We start from the raw sequence: 17,380 nt of genomic DNA, 5'->3' as shown, positions 1-17,380 counted from the left end.
TTGGTTTTATTTACAAACTTATAACGACATACATTTTTACTACATACTTAACATCTGATGAACACTATTTTAGTTGGAAAAGTATCAAGATTAATCAAGTTTAGTAAGTAAAAAGTATATTATTTACTTCATACTTGAAACGTGAACTACGCGAAGTTTAACTGAAAGTTTTAAAATCGGACAGCAATTCACCACCAAACTTGTCCTTACGTGCTAAATTAATCTCTTGTTTATTGTTTAAACAAAACAGCCCCTACATACTAATTTTCAGTACAAACATTTTATACTTATATTTTATTTTAGGTTATGGCTGGGACAGTGGGAGAGTGGTAAAATAAGTTTCAAGTTTTTTACATAAAGGACAGCAGAGTTTTGCCATGGAATGGGTGAATTCAAGGGCTATACTCTGTGCATTTGGTATTGCATATTCACAGTTTGACATCTGCCTCAGAACGTTTGTTCCAGATTAAAGAATAAAGGTCAAATTTGTTTGTTTGTATGTGTAGGGTTATATCCTGATCTATCCATTACAATATTATTTTTTCCCTTGTATAAAGCTACTGTTACGAGACTAGCCCTAGCCTCCATACGGTGCTACGTCATAGGATATTATAATTAATTATACCATTAATAATATCATATATTATAAATATATACAATTATTATTGTAATTAATTGATCAATAATTTGTACAACTTTAGTTAATATTATTTTATGGGATAACATTTAATAATGGCATGTAGCACTATTTCTTATTTTAAAAATGATTGAGTTGTCATAAGGAAAACAATTGGAGGATTGTGAGGGACTGTAAAAGATATATAGAGAGATTGGAGCATCATTGTAAAAAACATAATTTTATTGCCATCCCGAACTACTGAAATTACATTTGTTTGTATGTGTAGGGTTATATCCTGATCTACCCATTACAATATTATTTTTTCCCTTGTATAAAGCTACATTATTCCTGCGTTCTATAGGGTAATTATATTTATATCATATTATATAAATTAATTGCACCCGTGCAAAGTCGGGGCGGACCGCTAGTGCATTATAAAGGAAATATGTAAACTGCCATATCTTTTTTTATATTTTCCCTCTAGAAAAGAATACTCTTACAGAATATAATGAAAATGTTACGTCGCCGGACTCACTAATTCTATTTGTGAATGTCAAAAAGTGAATTCATCGGTTATTTAATAAAATGGACACGTACAATAAGTATAGATATATTTTAATAGTACCGACTGCCTCATTGGTCTAGTGGCTATATATAAGGCCACAGATCCCGAGATCCTAGGTTCATATCCCAGGTCGAGCCGATAAAAAGTTTTTGGGTTCTATACAAGAATCCTCAGTAACAGCCCAAAATCTGGAAGTTTGAAATGTGGATACACGTGCCTCAAATGGCACGTGAAGCCGTCGGTCCTGCGCATAAAATCTTTCCAGTCGTGTCGGGTGTGCACATATACACAGTGCACACACTTGTGGCCGAAATCGGTCAGGACGACATTATTTTAAAAGTAATGAAGAATGAATAGTTACAACCTTCGTTGCAGTAAAAGATTGTAAACGAATTAAAAAATGACACTGAAACTTTTTTTTTTCAAATAATATTTAATAATATTATAACACGGAAGTACAAACGACACGTTTAGCAATTGTGTTGTTTCTCGAGCATTTCTATTTTCCTGGCGATGTCGTCGGCAGAGAACGTGTAGTCCGCTTGCACCTCCTCTTTAATTTCTGGACGTTCCCGTTTATTGCTCTGCAATATAAAGCTTACATTGATAAGGTAATCTATACTTATATTATAAATCTGAAGAGTTTGGTTGAACACGGTAATCTCAACTACTGGTCCGATTAGAAAAAATCTTTCAATTTTGAACAGTCTATTTATCAAGGAAGGCTAAAGGAGTATCGATGGAAAATGTTGCGAAAACTGGAAATTTGTTCCTTTTGAGAACTTCCATTGGATTGAATTGACAGAATCTGTAATATAGTCGTGGGAAGTCGAGACGAGCAGCTAGTTTGAAATACTTATATTAACAACAATAGTTTAGACTGCTGAGGATTAAATAGGTTAGGTTTACCTATTTAATTCTCAGCTTTGCGTTGCTTTTAATTATTATTTAGAACGCAACGCTTGACTCTAAAGATATAATTAATGACTATATCTTAAAGCATAAAATGCGGTAAATTGCTGTTAAACCGTAAAATATGTATCTAACATGTATATGCACTGAAAATTTGGACGAAGGGACTGTTTAGTGAATCCCCCTAGCGTTGGTTCGCCCCAATACATACAGTGTCTCGACAATGACAATGAACTATGTATTTTATTGCAATTACCAAGTAGAGGTATTTTTTGATCGTGTGTTTATTTATTATGTAGGTCGGCGGACGAACAAATGGACCGCCCGATGGTTAGTGGTCACCATGGGCCATAGATAATAGTGCTGTAAGAAATATTAACCATTCCTTACACTGGCTCACTCCCCTTCAAACCGGAACACAACAAAACTGACTGCTACTGTATTGCGGTAGAATATCTGATGAGTGGGTTGCACAAAGCCCTACCACCAAGATACAACGTAAACTTCGTCAGGTACCCAGTGAAAGAAGATACCGTGAGGAAATCCGTACGATCTAAAAAATGTCGAATCGTCGCAATTCAAAACACCATTTTGTCGTAAATCCATAGTCAATATCATAGACTAATCAAGCCCTCGACCAATGATATCGCGTCAATTTGCTGTCAAATGTTGTTTATTTGGCTTTTCTCCTCTTATGACTGAATATAGTATACAGTTATATAACGGTATTGTTTTTCTTTTCATTCATCAAGTAATCACATACATAATCTACATTTCAAAACAACTCCTAAACGGAAATAAAATAGCTAATCACACAGACCGAAGATTCAAAAATAGACCTTACTGAAATAATTATAAGGTTAATTACACGAACAATGCTTTCAGTGAAATCGATTCAACATGTAATCTCATCTTTCATAAAATCGTTTTTACATTTGATGCTATAAGTGGGAAATGGTTACACGGTTAATTTGTAAAAATAGTACTGTCACACATCACATAGTACTTTATGGAAATGTTAACATAACTCCAAATATTTTTGTAATCGTTATGGACTTGAAATTAAAAAAATCGTTATAAATAAAAAATGACGGTGACGAATGTTATAAATAATAAATAAACTAACCCCCCCCCCCCTAATAATATTTAATACTTACCCAAAAATGGGAATATTCTGGGGATATAGACTGTAAGCAGGCAATCTTGTCTTCCATATCTTTCAGCCGCCTGTATATATCCGGTGCCACGGGTCCCGTGTTTAGATACGACTCGATGGCTAACACTCTCTCTGCGATGGCTGCAGGCAAGCCTGCCTCAGTTTTGACTGGAGCTTGATCCATGGATACAGTTTGCGGGCCCCACTCATTGTGTACTCTGCAAACTAAATAACAAATATAAATAGACAAAGACGGCAATATAATGCTATCTCTACTTCGACTTTGTTAAATTACTTTAGTAATTTTAACGAAATTATTTATAACGCTGCAATAAATAGTTTCAAATAGTAATTAAATACAATTAATGATTGTGTGAATATAGTTTAGTTATGTTAATATGTAGGTAGTTTTAAATTTGCTTTAAAATTTTCAGTCAAATGTGGTTTTCATTATTTATAGATATCTAATTTATTAAAAAAAAAACATAAAATATTAGGTCATTATTCTCATAACATAAGCACACAATCAATAGGCTTATCTTCTTACGATAACATACTTTTCAAATGCCCCTTAGAATCCGTTCGTTTGACGAACTGCGTTCTCACTCTTGCACATGTCTCTATATCTTCCGTCTCGTTTTCACTTTTCGACGGAATAAAATCGTGTATATTGCTTATATTAACTTGATCTCTCTTCCTTTGAATGAAATTTTGTATACGCTGTTGGAGTTCCTCACTTGATACGTTAATCTGTATTAAGTTCTTGTCTATGGGATTTTCTAGGGCCGATTGTGTTGTCTGTGGCGAATCCGGTGAATTACCTGAAGATTAGGAGATTTTGCTATGAACTGGAGTCGTTTTAGGATATTTTAAAAATAATAACACATTTAAAACAAGGAAAATATTTATTTTAACATTATGCAACAATGTACTTTATAATTCATGCTAAAATATAAGCAATAATTTCTGTAGCTTACTGCTAAAAGGTCCAATGTACAAGTGTAAGGTGGCACAAGTGTAACATTACTATGATGAACAATACTATGCAAAAACTCACATGTTTGTTACTATTTTGATTACGAAAAGTAGGGGGTCTTTATATTCGCCCTTTTGAGCACCAGGCCACAGATTCGTTTAAATAATTAAACAATATGGTACTAAATTAGCATATTCATTTAAATATTATATAAAAATAATCCCTCATCAAATGGGGATAAAAGTAAATATTTGTATGTTTTCAAAAATTTTGTACAATGATATAATCTACCAAATATATATCGATTTATATAGGAACTTTTACTAAATATACCTAATCTATACATATATAGTTATATATAATATGTAATTGTAAATAACTGTATTTTATTATGTATTTACATTTAAATTATACTCGAAATTTGTATTACATTAATATAATCTACAAAAAAATAATTTCTATACAATATAGGTTTCTATTATATAAATCTGCTATCCAAATATATACCACAACCTTTGAAAGTATAAATATTTTTAATAAGCATTGAAATTGTTACTAAGTATGAATTATTAACGTGAATACGACGTAAAATCCAACAATTTTAACAGCAAAAATACTATTTTATCCAATAAAAGGTCAATGTGAGACTGAGTGATGATACCTTTGCCTATTCCATGAGGTACTAATGGAACAAAAAAGAAATGACTTTGACGAATACCTAAAGCATAGGTCGTGATTCCAATATCTACCTACCAGGATTTAATTCCATTTCATCAAAACATATATTTTATAAATACATGAGATAAAATTTTCAAGTTCGCGTCGACGTAAACATCTGTAAGGAATAGGAAAATATGCTCAAAGGAGCTCGTCCCAATTTTGATGATGATTACAATTAAATCCGCATTACTACATTCCTTACTGGAAGTATATAAAAAACTGTATTCCTTACTAAAAGTCGAGATTCCGAACAAAAAACACGAGTCGTAAGCATAAGATAAAAACGTCAAAATAAACAACTTGAGACGTAAATTCAGTGAAGTATTCACGTAAAAATCCAATAAATTCTAAACTTTCCCATTACAAGGTTTACGTTTAGTGGACCACGCACATTCGACATTCTCCTTCCAGACCGGCTCGGCACCTTCATAAATTTCCTTCTTCCATATCGGCACGTTGGACTTCAGCTGGTCGATGCAGTAGGACACCGCGTCGAGAGAGTCCCGTCGGTGCGGACTGCTCACCGCTATCACAACTGACGCTTCCCTACATGGCACGTTGCCTAACCTAGGGAATGGAAAGACTATTTCTATAGCGTTTTTGTTTCGTACCAAAAAAGCACACAAAAGGTGGTTGATTATCATTGGTTTGTCTGATCTGGTAGCAACTTCTCATCGTTTATTATATAGCCAAACATCGATGTAGTTTATTGTGGTATTTTGGGTTGACCAGGTATACATCAGAAGATATATCAAAAATCTCATGGTTCGCTGTTGCCTCTAATACTAGACAGACGACAATATGTAGCATTTCTATTTGGTGGTTGAATAAGTATAGGATAATAAAGCATATAAAGCATACTTGTATCCTGAAATTGTATCGTCCAGCACCAATAGTGTTTTTAAAGTTTCAGATCAAATCGGTACATTTTTATAACATATATATTAGTACGGTAAGAAATATCACCAATGCTCTACCAACCTCAGGAACTAAGATATTATGTCTCTTGTGTATAGTAACACTGGCTCACTCACCCTTCAAACCGGAACACACTACTAATTGGCGTTAGAATATCTGATGAGTGGGTACCTACCCAGACACAAAGCCCCCCAAGTATGCAAAGTACGTTTTTCATTTGTCAATCAAATGTTTGCTGTGACAAAACATTTGATTATATGTTATTATCCGAATATAATACATGTTTCTTAGGATAATAACATTTAATGTATATTTCAATTATATCGGTAGAGGATGTAAGTCATTAGTGCACACAGCTTGTGTAACTAAGAATGATTATAGTTTATTATATAAATTGCTTATTGTTGAATATTTCCCATTGTGTTTTTGTAACACAATTTAAGCTTCAATTGATAAGATTACACACACAAGTGATAAGCTTAAAAGAAGGGGTAAATAGGGATATTAGTAATTCCTTAATTATATGCTTTCTATACTGTCAACTATTATACAAAGAGATTAAAACATAGACAATTTCACTACTTTTTAATAATTGTTTCTAACTAATTCCTAAAATAAATTTGCTAATTTCACAAACTATAAAAAGTTTATAAAAAAAACATTTGATTAGTAGTTTTTAGAATACGTAACTGAATATAAAATATCGCACGAGTTATTTAACACGACAGTCGTAAAATAAACCTTTTTTTTTTTTAATGATTTGTAAAACGTGTCGACTGGATTATATTTTACATTTGGAAAAAGCAGAGGTATTGTACTAGAAAGCCTCGTCTTTCGTTACGCTGTTATTTTAATTTTTATTGAAAGAGGGTTTCAATGAAAATGTTGCTATGTTGCTCACGTACTTACATTGTTATTAGATTTCAAGGTGAACTAAGTATCTGATCATTATTTCACTAATCATACAAAGCATAGCTGGATACAGATAACACTAGGCAATATATAATTTTAGGTACTTTAATCTAAATATTAAAATAATAATAAATCATTCAAGATTAAAAAAAATGAATATGCAAACGAGTAGCGTGATGGGATAAAGCTCTAAGCGTTCTTCTTCAAAGGCGAGAGGCCCTTTGCCAAACATACATGTTTTGTTATACTTAAAAATGTGATATAGATAGCAGAAGAATTAACTTAATTTTTGACAACCGCAACATCTCGTGATATTCAACACTTGAAGCAATAAATACAAGCCTAAATATTTTGCCGTTCTTATTATGATCTTAACAAGAGTTTTTTATAATTTAAGCGTAAAATAAACAAGCGTATTACTTATTTGGTTTTTTTAATTATATATAATCACAATCACACAACACATCACAACAACACACACAATCTTAAAATTGAACGCAATGATAAAATTAATGCAAATTATTTAAATCGAATACCCAATGCAAACAAACGAATGACCTTGTGTATGTTTACTTGCCCTGATAATACAGAGTGATGCAATCTAAAAATAATACTAGATAATTAACATAACTTGTCTTTAAATTTTACTTATCTTCATTTTTATGACAACGAAACTTACATTAACAACAATAAAGCTATAATTGATACCCTACAACGGAAGACGGAACACATAAAAGATGACTTCACTATAAAGACTATGTAAATGGGAGGGCGAAAACCACAAAACCTTGAACCCAACTAGAATGTAAATCAAGTTTAATTATGTTAATTTTCGCCTTTGCCAAAAAGCACCTACCAAGACCAGACATAAACATATATTGTAATAGTGAAAGCAGCTCTGTTACACTTTCACGACTAAGTCACTAAACTGAATTTAATTAAATTTGGTATAAACCAAGCTTGAAACCCAAGGATATAGGCTACTTATATTTTTATACCTAAAACCTATACCTATCCTATACAAGTGGGCGAAATCTAGTTATTATAGTTATGTAATTTACAGTCTCTCGTTAAAAGTTTAAAAAAAAAGCAATTCAAAAAAATATATTTTGCATTACATCTTCAACAAGAGATATAAAGTAACATCAAAAGGCAGTTTAATATTTAACACAAGTACATTCAACCTTCCAAATAAAACCGGTTTTAAAAAAGGTTGCTTCAAATAGTTTTACCAAAACACTTACATAAGAACATTGTCGAATTGTATACAATTTAAAATCCAATTTTAAAAAAACCATTGCTATTCAACTCATGATACAATGCATGAATTGGATAAAATAAATTGTTTAAATGAATATGATACATACCTATGATAAATTGCAATGCCATGAACGGCCGGCCACTTATTCCTGACATCATCACAAATACTCCTCATTGATTTCAAGGCCATAGATTCATATGCTTCATATTCGAGCCTTAATACCTGTGTAAATAGTATATAAAAATAAGTAAGTGTTATGTGGGTAATCAATTAATTGGGAGTTTTTTTTAATGCAATTGGTAATGAATGGATATATGTGCTATCTGATGGTCACCAACCCCAGGAAGACATTGGTGTAGAAAGAAATATCCACTATTCCTTACTTCACCAATGTAACACCTAACATGATATGTAGTGTGTGTCTGTGTCTGTAATAACACTGGCTCACTTAACCTTCAAACTGGAACACAACAATACAATGTTTTCCTTCACCACTGAGCATAAGATGAATTATCAATACAAATTAAGCACATGAAAAAACAGAGAGCCTAAGTTTACTTCCACAATCTTTGATTGAGACTCAATCAAGTGTTCTCCACTGGGTTAACTCAACTGTATGCTATATATATCACTAGTTTAGTAATTAAAAAAAATAAAAACCTTTTTTCCATCAAAATTATCCCTGGTAGTTCCGACAAATAATGACACAGCTCCACAGCTGTCATCCACAACTAAATCACTAACAGCATCTACAGATAGTTTATCTACAGTCAGTTTAAGATGATCCATTACTATGTATGTATTATCATATATATACAAATATTAACCCCCACTCAGTGGTGGGATAACAGCAATTTTATCACTTTCTCTTATTTCTATATCTATACTTTCAGAGCAAACTTCCTCATTTTTTGCCAAAAGTATGTTATTTTTAATCGTCTCCAAATTATATTTCACTGCAATTAAATTTAATAATTGCTCATAACCTATTTTTCTGGGTAAACTTATTGTTGTTTCTCTTGTACCGGCCAATTCTTTGGAACGAGCAAAAAATAATAATTTTACTTGCACTCCATTCTCAATTTCCATATTTCATCCTGAAAAAAAAAAAGGTTACTAGACTAAAATGCTTTAAAAATATTGCAAGAGTATTTAATAGTTAATGGCTCACCAATAACTAGTAATTGCTTTTTGTTATCTTTAATGATCACTTATAAAACTGGTATCGGATGTAAATTGTAAAAAAAAAACCAACATTCGGTCATGACGGTAAAAAACATACTGACTGAGTGACTGATTAGTGATTACTAAATATTGAATAATATGTGAATATGATGCGTATAATCTGTTACATATACTCTTTGGCATTTGTTAATATGATCTAATTATAATTAATTAAAGACGATAATTACTTAGTCAATGATAATTCTTAATAAACTAGCTTAAATTCATTACGGTAACTCGCTATAATTATTAAATTATTTTAATAGACTATGAATTATGACTAAGTATAAAAGTATTCATTCATTTCGTTTAAAAATAATAAAAAAAAATCAATAGTCAATATTTTATAAAATGACGTCTAACATTTTACACGATTTCATTACAAAACATTTAAGCACAAAACTAACCTATATCTACAAATATAGTTCAACATTTTAAAATTTAAATGATTTTTGACTTGACAGTTTTTGATTTTGACATACTGATGGTAAGGGTAATGATTAGAAACTAGATGAAATCTTTATTTATATTTACTTTAATGTATAACCTTGTATGGATAAAATAAAACTACTAAGACTTATATATAATTAAATCACTGTGCAATATTTATAAATATATGCCTAAAGGGCGGAATTTAGCGAATTTGAATAACAGTGGTTTTAATTTCGAGATCTCTTTAAAAAAGGCGTGACACATAAATTTTTAAATATTTTTGAACAAAGAAAAAATAAAAATAACAAACCTCACAGTAATCACTTAATATGATGGGTAACATCTGACATCTCATCTTAATAATAAGCAACATTAGCATTATTGTTATACTCTATTAGCATTGCATGCATTCATTGGTCAAATCAAATGGCGCGCTTACTTGGTTTCCTTTTACATATTTAATTTTTTTTTTCAAAATCACTTCTACATATTGAAATTCGTGTAAAACATTTACAACAAAGAAAATATAATTTATTACTATTTTTTATTCGCGTACATTCGTGTAGGTTTATTAATGGTACAAAATAATTCGTTTACAATATATTGTTTATTGCCAACGGTAAAATAAAATAGATTGCTGTAATGTTTGCAAAATTATGATAATTATTATAATTTATATTTTCAAATAGATTAGTATAGCATGATTTTATGAAATAAAATTATAAATTCTTTAGAGTTTGTAATATCTATTGTATTAAAAATACTTTTTAGACATACTTTGGTTACTGAAATTACAAAAATAAAATCACGTCGGTACGTGAACAGGCTACCTTAAGAGTGACACTGACAGTTACAAATTAAAACTTTCAAACGGTTTAAATCCGTGACCGGTGTGAGTGTTCGAATTGAGCCTAACTGCTTTTTGGCAAGATTCCCTCGGGCGCGAGTGTTACATAAAATGAACGTCGCATTGCTTTCAGTACAAAAAGGTTAAAAATAGATTTTCAGAGTGAGTTGCGTGTTCGGACATTTTTGTTTTCATATGACATACATACGGCGTCGATTTTGTTATTACGTTTTAGAAATCAAAGTGAAACTCTGAAATCAGATACTGTAAACATTGGACTAATTTTTTGTAAATTGTGCTACTGTGTTATCAAAGTGGCTTTTAATATATGAGGAACTGAGGTGCAGGTTTGTTCCTTACCTTAGACGATAATTAATAAAAGTGTTGTGATTGAAACTTGTGTTAATAAATAAAAATGGCTCAAGTAGAGCCAATGGATATAGACAATGTTGAGAGTGATTTTGACGACAAAGAGAATTCTTTACAGAACAGTAATTTCTTACCAAGAACCCCATGCACTGAAAAAGGATATGAGGAGTTGGATGTTTCAGAACTGAATATGAAATTAAGATACTCTATCACACCAGCTTCATCACCAATGTCAAAGAGTTACACGGCAAGTTGTAAAGATAACAGAACTTATAACTTTGATGAAGACAGTCTTAACAGCACCATGGTTAACAATAGTGTTAACTTAACTCGTTCATTGAACTCATCAATTAATAAGTGTGATATTGTTACAAAGTCACCTAAAGTTCCCTTACAAGCTTTAACAACAGATAATTCCTCACTAAGGAGGTCACTTGATAATGACCCTAATGATATTACTATAACTGTTAATGGGATTGATAATATTGATGAAAATTTATCACTGCCAAGTACTTCATCTTCTGCCATCCAGACACCTGAAGCCACAACCCCTACAAAAGATATTACAAAAGATGATGGTGGATCACCGATTATGAGAGGTCTTAAAAGTGTACTCAACATGTTTCGTTCGTCTCAAAGTCCGATACCACCCGAAGATAATATAGATAAGAAAGATGAGACACATTCAGAGGAAAAAGCACAAATAAAATCGCTGGAGGTTTTAGCATCTACACCAAAAGCTAACACTAAAAATATTGATAACAATTTGTCAAAAAGAAGTAGTCCTTTAAAAGATAGTGTGGTGTTTAATGATGATTTGGAACGAGAGTTGCAATGGAAAGATGAAACAACTATTATATTTAAACAAGAGAAAATACCTATTCATAAACTATTTCCACAACAGTCAACATCACTGGCACTTGATAAAAAAATATCTGCTAAAACAAATGAAGTGCACCATTTAAACAGTACAGTTGAATACATGGATGTCTCGTATAATGAATCTGGTATTGTGGATAAAACTACAGATGTAGAAAGTCAAATAAGTGTGAATCATGTTGATGTTGCTAGTGGTGTTGAGTCTGATGGTGAGTTTCTGGACTGTGAGACAACATACACAAAAAATGAACAGATTGAATTAAAACAACAACCAAGTAGCACAATCGTAGCTAATTTAGAAAATAATGATGTAATCCATGAGATATGTAATGAAATTATTGATAATCAACCGACATTGAGTCAATTAGATACACCAGGCAATATTGAAGTTGTACAAGCTGCAAATGTCTCAAATGTAGAGGTTAATGATGTCAATTTGAAGGAACAAAAATGTGACACTGCATTAGTAAATGAATTTGATGAACAAGTATCCAATGTTCCACTTAATGTGAAAACAGGATTAGTAAATTGTTCACTAGATGAAAAACTTTTAAATAAAGAAATGAACTTAACATCAGTGCTTATAACAGCTGATACTGAAAAAGAACTAAATGGTGAAACAAATAAACCAGATATTTCAATGGAGCATAGCTTAGTTAAAAATGAAGAAAATAAAACAATGAATGTTGAAAATCAAAATAATTCCATTTTGAGTAATTCCATAAATAAGGAAATCACAGAACAAAAAGATGAAAAACAGTCTAATTTTGACACATCTATGCCCTTAAATATAGTAACAGATTGTCAAGATAACATTTTATTAAATGAAAACAATGATCTTAATAATTTTATTCTTGTCAATAAAGAAAATGGAGAGCTAAATGAAAACCAAACTCAACCATTCAATTCTACAGGAATATTACAGATATATGAACAATTATCCAATCAAACTGTACTTGTACATGCAAATAGTATATGTGATTTCAAGTCTAATACATTTAATTTAGAAGACCACACAGAAGACAAACTTGTTGAGAATGAACAAATGGTTCATTCTAATGAAAATTTACATGACAATTCCACTGGTCCTGTAGATAATTGTGAAAAAAATGAAATATTCGATTCCATTGATCAATATACTCAAGAAATCGAGACTTCTTTAAAGCAAGATGAAATTGTTACTTTTGATTCAATTAAAAATAATGATAATATCAATGATTTAGAAAATGTTAAGTTACAAGAATTTGAAAAAGTAGTAAATTTGAATGCTAATGATCGCTTACCTTCAGAAATTCCACTTCCTAGTGATGATGATATTGAAAAAGACAGCTTAATGGACAATTTTGTGATAAAAAGTGATGGTATAGAAGAAGATAACAATATTGAATGTATTAAAAATAATGACATTAAAGATCATTTGGAATCTTTGGATGGGATCAGTGAAGAATCTGCTATAACAAATATTGAAATAAGCTCTAAAAATTTAAATATTATTTCGTCTACATCTATTATACCATTGTCTAATTCTGATGAAACTAAAGAAAACTCAATAGTTACAGAAAACGTTCCAAAATCAACAAATTGTGATTTATTGGTTAATGAAACAGAAATAATTCAGGAATATATTCCTGTAGACTTGCCCGTAAGTGGAACAAATCTGTCTGATACAGCATTAGGAACTAATGAAATTCATCAATGCCTAAACAACATTGATGCTATTAATAAAACGATAGATAATACAATTTCTGCAACTGATATATGTATTGATAGTCGAAACATTAATCACTCAAACCAAGAGGTTGAAGACAAAGAATTATTAGAAAATAAAGATTCCGTCTTGAATGAAGAATATAACATTAACAATTTGGATGATAATGTAGGACCTAAAGAAAATAAATTATTTGATGAAGAGATTGTGACATCTGCAAATAATAGTCCTTATGTTTCTGTTAATGACTTCGATTTAAATATTCCTAAATATGATGTTACACTGGATGACATAGAAAGTCCATTTGAAACTAAAAGTAAAATTGCTACGTCACCTCCCATTTCTCCAAAGTTATCTCGAAAAGGGTATAATATAAACTTTGATGAAATTGATGATCCATTTGCTACTAAGACTAATATAAGAATGTCACCAACTCCAGAGACTAGTCCAAATAATTCTAATGTGTCAGTAAATATTACTCAAAAGAAAATTGATATTAAAAAGAGATTACAACCGCAAAACAGAAGAAAGTCACAGCCCGAAAGAGAAAAAAGAGAAGTTACCAAAAAACGTTTCAACAGTTCTTATAACTGTGATACAAGAACTAGTAACTGTAAGAAGCAAATAAGTCCTTTAAATCAAGATGACAATAAAGATGTTTTGGGCAAAGACCAAACTAATGACTTGAATTGTGCAACAACTGTGCTAGATGTTGATAATGTGAAATCTTTAGTTACTAATGCGTCTACGGTAGACAACTTTAATATCTTTAATAAAATTCTTACACAACCTGACGAGCCTCTTGACGTAGAAGAAAAATCATTGAATATTGAGCCCAGTGTATTAAATTTTTCATCAAAAAATGTATTTAACATTCCTGAAATAGATGACAAAAATTTTAATCCCTTTGCGACTAAATCTAAAATCTGTATTTCACCGTCACCGTCACCAACATTTGAAGAAGAGAATATTTTAATGGAGAATAATAAAACACCCTTAGACCATACAACCGAAATGTCAAAACAAATAGAGAATTTAACTTCAGATATGGAAAAAAATAATGAGGATAAGGTTGTTTCATCAAATGTTAGTAGTGAAACTTGTTCTTCAAGAAATACCGAAAAAGATTTCACAGTGCGAGAAGTCCACACGGAAGATGAAGATACAGTTGAAGGTCCCTTTTTCGAGGGCGATGAATATGCTGACGTAGTCAAAGTTGCAGATTTTGATAATGAGACAGATATGATGCACTTCGAGGATCTACATGCAAATAATAACCATGAAAATAAAGAAGATGGTGAACTTTTCATAGACGCCGAAGCATTTGAATTTCTGCTCAATCAAAACAAATGTAATGTAGTTGCAGACAGTGGCAAAGAAAGTCTATTTCTTAAATTCGATCCACTTTTCGCTAAAAGAGTTTCGTCAGATGGGGTTTTAGCTGCATTAAATAGAATCCAGAAGAGACAAAGTACACCTAAAAAAACACTAGAAACATCTAAACTAAATAATGTAATCAACGAAGAAAAACCATCGGTCAGTGGAACTAATATTGCTCCAGTTGTAGAAGAAAATAATGATGAAACAATTTTGGTTACTAAGCCTATGATGGTGGTAAATCCTGCTATTAATTCCCTTGTTTCACCAAGAAAATCGGTTACACCACCTAGGATAAATAGGCGCTCGTTGACGTTTACTTCCCCTGCTATGGCTGTTATTGACAGACTTCTCTCTCTAAGTGGTAATAGTTCCCATTTGGATAATGATACAACGTCGCCACGGGCAAATAGAGAATATAATGAAACCGACGTTGCTCTCACCCAACTAAGAGAACTTTTAGCCGAAAAAGAAATACATGTTCATAATTTAAGATCTGAAAGTAAAGAATTAAAGGAAAGATTAGCTACAATGGAGTCACAAGTTGAATCATTAGAGAAAGAAACTGAAGAAAGACTAAAGAAAGTCAACGACTTAAATGATCGTCTGGCAGAGAAGACGAAGGTAAATAAAAGTATGGCTGTGGTTGTAGAGGAATACGAGCGAACGATTGCCAGCTTAATAGCTGAAATGGAGTTGGAGAAAAGGCGAAATGCAGAGGAACGGACAAGGTTAATTAGCGAAAGAGATGAACAAACGGCGCATCTAGCTAGTATGGAGGTATCATTTAGCGATTTGCACAGTAAATACGAGAAAAGCAAACAAATCATTCTAAGTATGAAAGCGAATGAGGATACATACAGGAAGTCGATAAAAGAATTCGAGGACAACTTGCTTAAAATGCAGAATAATTATGAGCTATTAAAGCAGCATGCCACCTCCAAGTTAAATCATGCGAATCAGGAATTGGAGAAATTCAACAGATCACACGAATCGGAAGTTTTGAAACTTAATGCCATGATCAAACGCAAGGAATTACATATAACGTCTCTCGAAGAATCCCTTACACAAAAAACTAAGGCCAATGAAGAACTGACGGCCATCTGCGATGAGCTCATTAACAAAGTTGGATGAACTATAATTGAATTCATTGCATAAATTTACTTTGTAACGTGTCTTGATATCGACTGATTTTTCATGACTCGCTTATGTACTTATCTTGCGATAAGTAGCATTAAGTTTAAACCTCAAATAAGTGCCAATTCTGTAGTACTAACAATTAAGACTGTTTATTGTGATACAGTTTAAAATTTTGTATTTTGAAAATATTTTCAAATTATGATTGAGAGAGTATTTCAAATTCTTAAGTATATATTAAATTTTCATTACATTCATATCATAGACAATACATGAAACCCTAGGTTCCAGTATTTCTTAGGACAGAAGGTTGTCCAGAATTTTCTCTTTAAACGATTTATTTAAATAATTCTTACATGTTAATTAGGTTATGTTACACTGTTCGTATTATGCTGGACATAATGTAAAATGTTGTAACTTCTAGATACATTTTATATAACTTTGCATGTATTGAAAAATCTCCTTAATATTTTTTGGTCGTAACTTGTTATAAACGGATATGAAAAAATATTTTTACTACTACTATTTGCTAGATTATGTTAAAATTTTAGAAATATTGTGTAGTTGATTAGTATATATTTTTGGACATTGTATAATGAGATATTATTTTTATAGATATTAAATATTTTCGTAACATTAGTTCCTCCATTGGATTATGGATACATGAAGCATCCAAAATAAATTTCTGTAGAATTACGAAATTAATCTACCTATTTGAATTAAGGGTCCGTTATGAATTCAATGATGGTTAGTAATTAAAAAAAAAACTGAAAATGTTTTTAAAAGATTGGCAGGTAAATAGTAGGTCATTGCCTGTTTTAATGTCATTTTTTTTCTTTATTGAGGTAAGCATATGTACCATGTACCATCATGTATCAACTTTAAGAAGATAAAAGTTTGTGAAATTAATCCAACTTTTTCCAATGCATAACACAATGCACAAACATTTTCTGTCGTATCAAACAATTTTAAATTAATGATTATAATATTTCTGAATCCTGTGTGCTTTACATATCCATGCGTTAATCCAAATGTTGGGCCCAACTTAACACTAACCATTCCCTTGGTATATTTAATGTTCATTAAAATTTTCTATTTTTATAACGGAAACATGACTAGTAATTTGTGATTGACGATACTTTTTCATATTTAAAGCTCGAATTGTTGAATCTAATATTTTTGTATAATATTGTGTTATAGATAGTTTAGACACTATTTTAGTTAATAAATGTATTGATTTTGCGAAAAAAGTATTTTTATTTTTCATTAACATATGTTTATCGTCTATATATACTTTTTTAAAATAATATAATTATCTATTATATAAAATACATAAGATTATATTTTATATAAACACCGTACTTGTTT

At 31.1% G+C, this 17,380-nt stretch overlaps 2 protein-coding genes across 2 annotated transcripts; one reads left to right on the top strand and one right to left on the bottom strand.

Moving 5' to 3' along the window:
• Positions 1-1,623: 1,623 nt before the first annotated feature.
• LOC113402828 (molybdopterin synthase catalytic subunit) lies at positions 1,624-9,132 on the bottom strand. The gene is made up of 6 exons (XM_026643160.2): positions 8,700-9,132; positions 8,146-8,261; positions 5,340-5,515; positions 3,810-4,073; positions 3,254-3,477; positions 1,624-1,768 (listed from the first exon to the last, which is right to left on the bottom strand). The coding sequence occupies exons 1-6, from the start codon at positions 8,826-8,828 to the stop codon at positions 1,655-1,657; spliced, it is 1,023 nt and encodes a 340-aa protein (XP_026498945.1). The 5' UTR covers positions 8,829-9,132; the 3' UTR covers positions 1,624-1,654.
• A 1,430-nt stretch (positions 9,133-10,562) lies between these two features.
• Positions 10,563-17,256, top strand: LOC113402825 (putative histone-lysine N-methyltransferase 1). Its single transcript, XM_064217824.1, has one exon. The coding sequence runs from the start codon at positions 10,958-10,960 to the stop codon at positions 16,007-16,009; it is 5,052 nt and encodes a 1,683-aa protein (XP_064073894.1). The 5' UTR covers positions 10,563-10,957; the 3' UTR covers positions 16,010-17,256.
• The last annotated feature ends 124 nt before the right edge of the window (positions 17,257-17,380 follow it).

Source organism: Vanessa tameamea, chromosome 19, assembly GCF_037043105.1.
Source record: "Vanessa tameamea isolate UH-Manoa-2023 chromosome 19, ilVanTame1 primary haplotype, whole genome shotgun sequence".
NCBI classification, from domain to species: Eukaryota; Metazoa; Arthropoda; class Insecta; order Lepidoptera; family Nymphalidae; genus Vanessa; species Vanessa tameamea.
This window is presented reverse-complemented; position numbering and strand designations above follow the sequence as displayed.

Bases quoted from the DNA above. Each gene is read 5' to 3' on its own strand.
- LOC113402825 (XM_064217824.1), top strand. From the start codon at position 10,958: ATGGCTCAAGTAGAGCCAATGGATATAGACAATGTTGAGAGTGATTTT.
- LOC113402828 (XM_026643160.2), bottom strand. From the start codon at position 8,828: ATGGATCATCTTAAACTGACTGTAGATAAACTATCTGTAGATGCTGTT. The intron at 3,478-3,809 runs GTATGTTATCGT...TTTGTTATTTAG, and splicing joins TTCTAAGGGGCATTTGAAAA to TTTGCAGAGTACACAATGAG. The intron at 1,769-3,253 runs GTAAGTATTAAA...TTTATATTGCAG, and splicing joins CAGAATATTCCCATTTTTGG to AGCAATAAACGGGAACGTCC.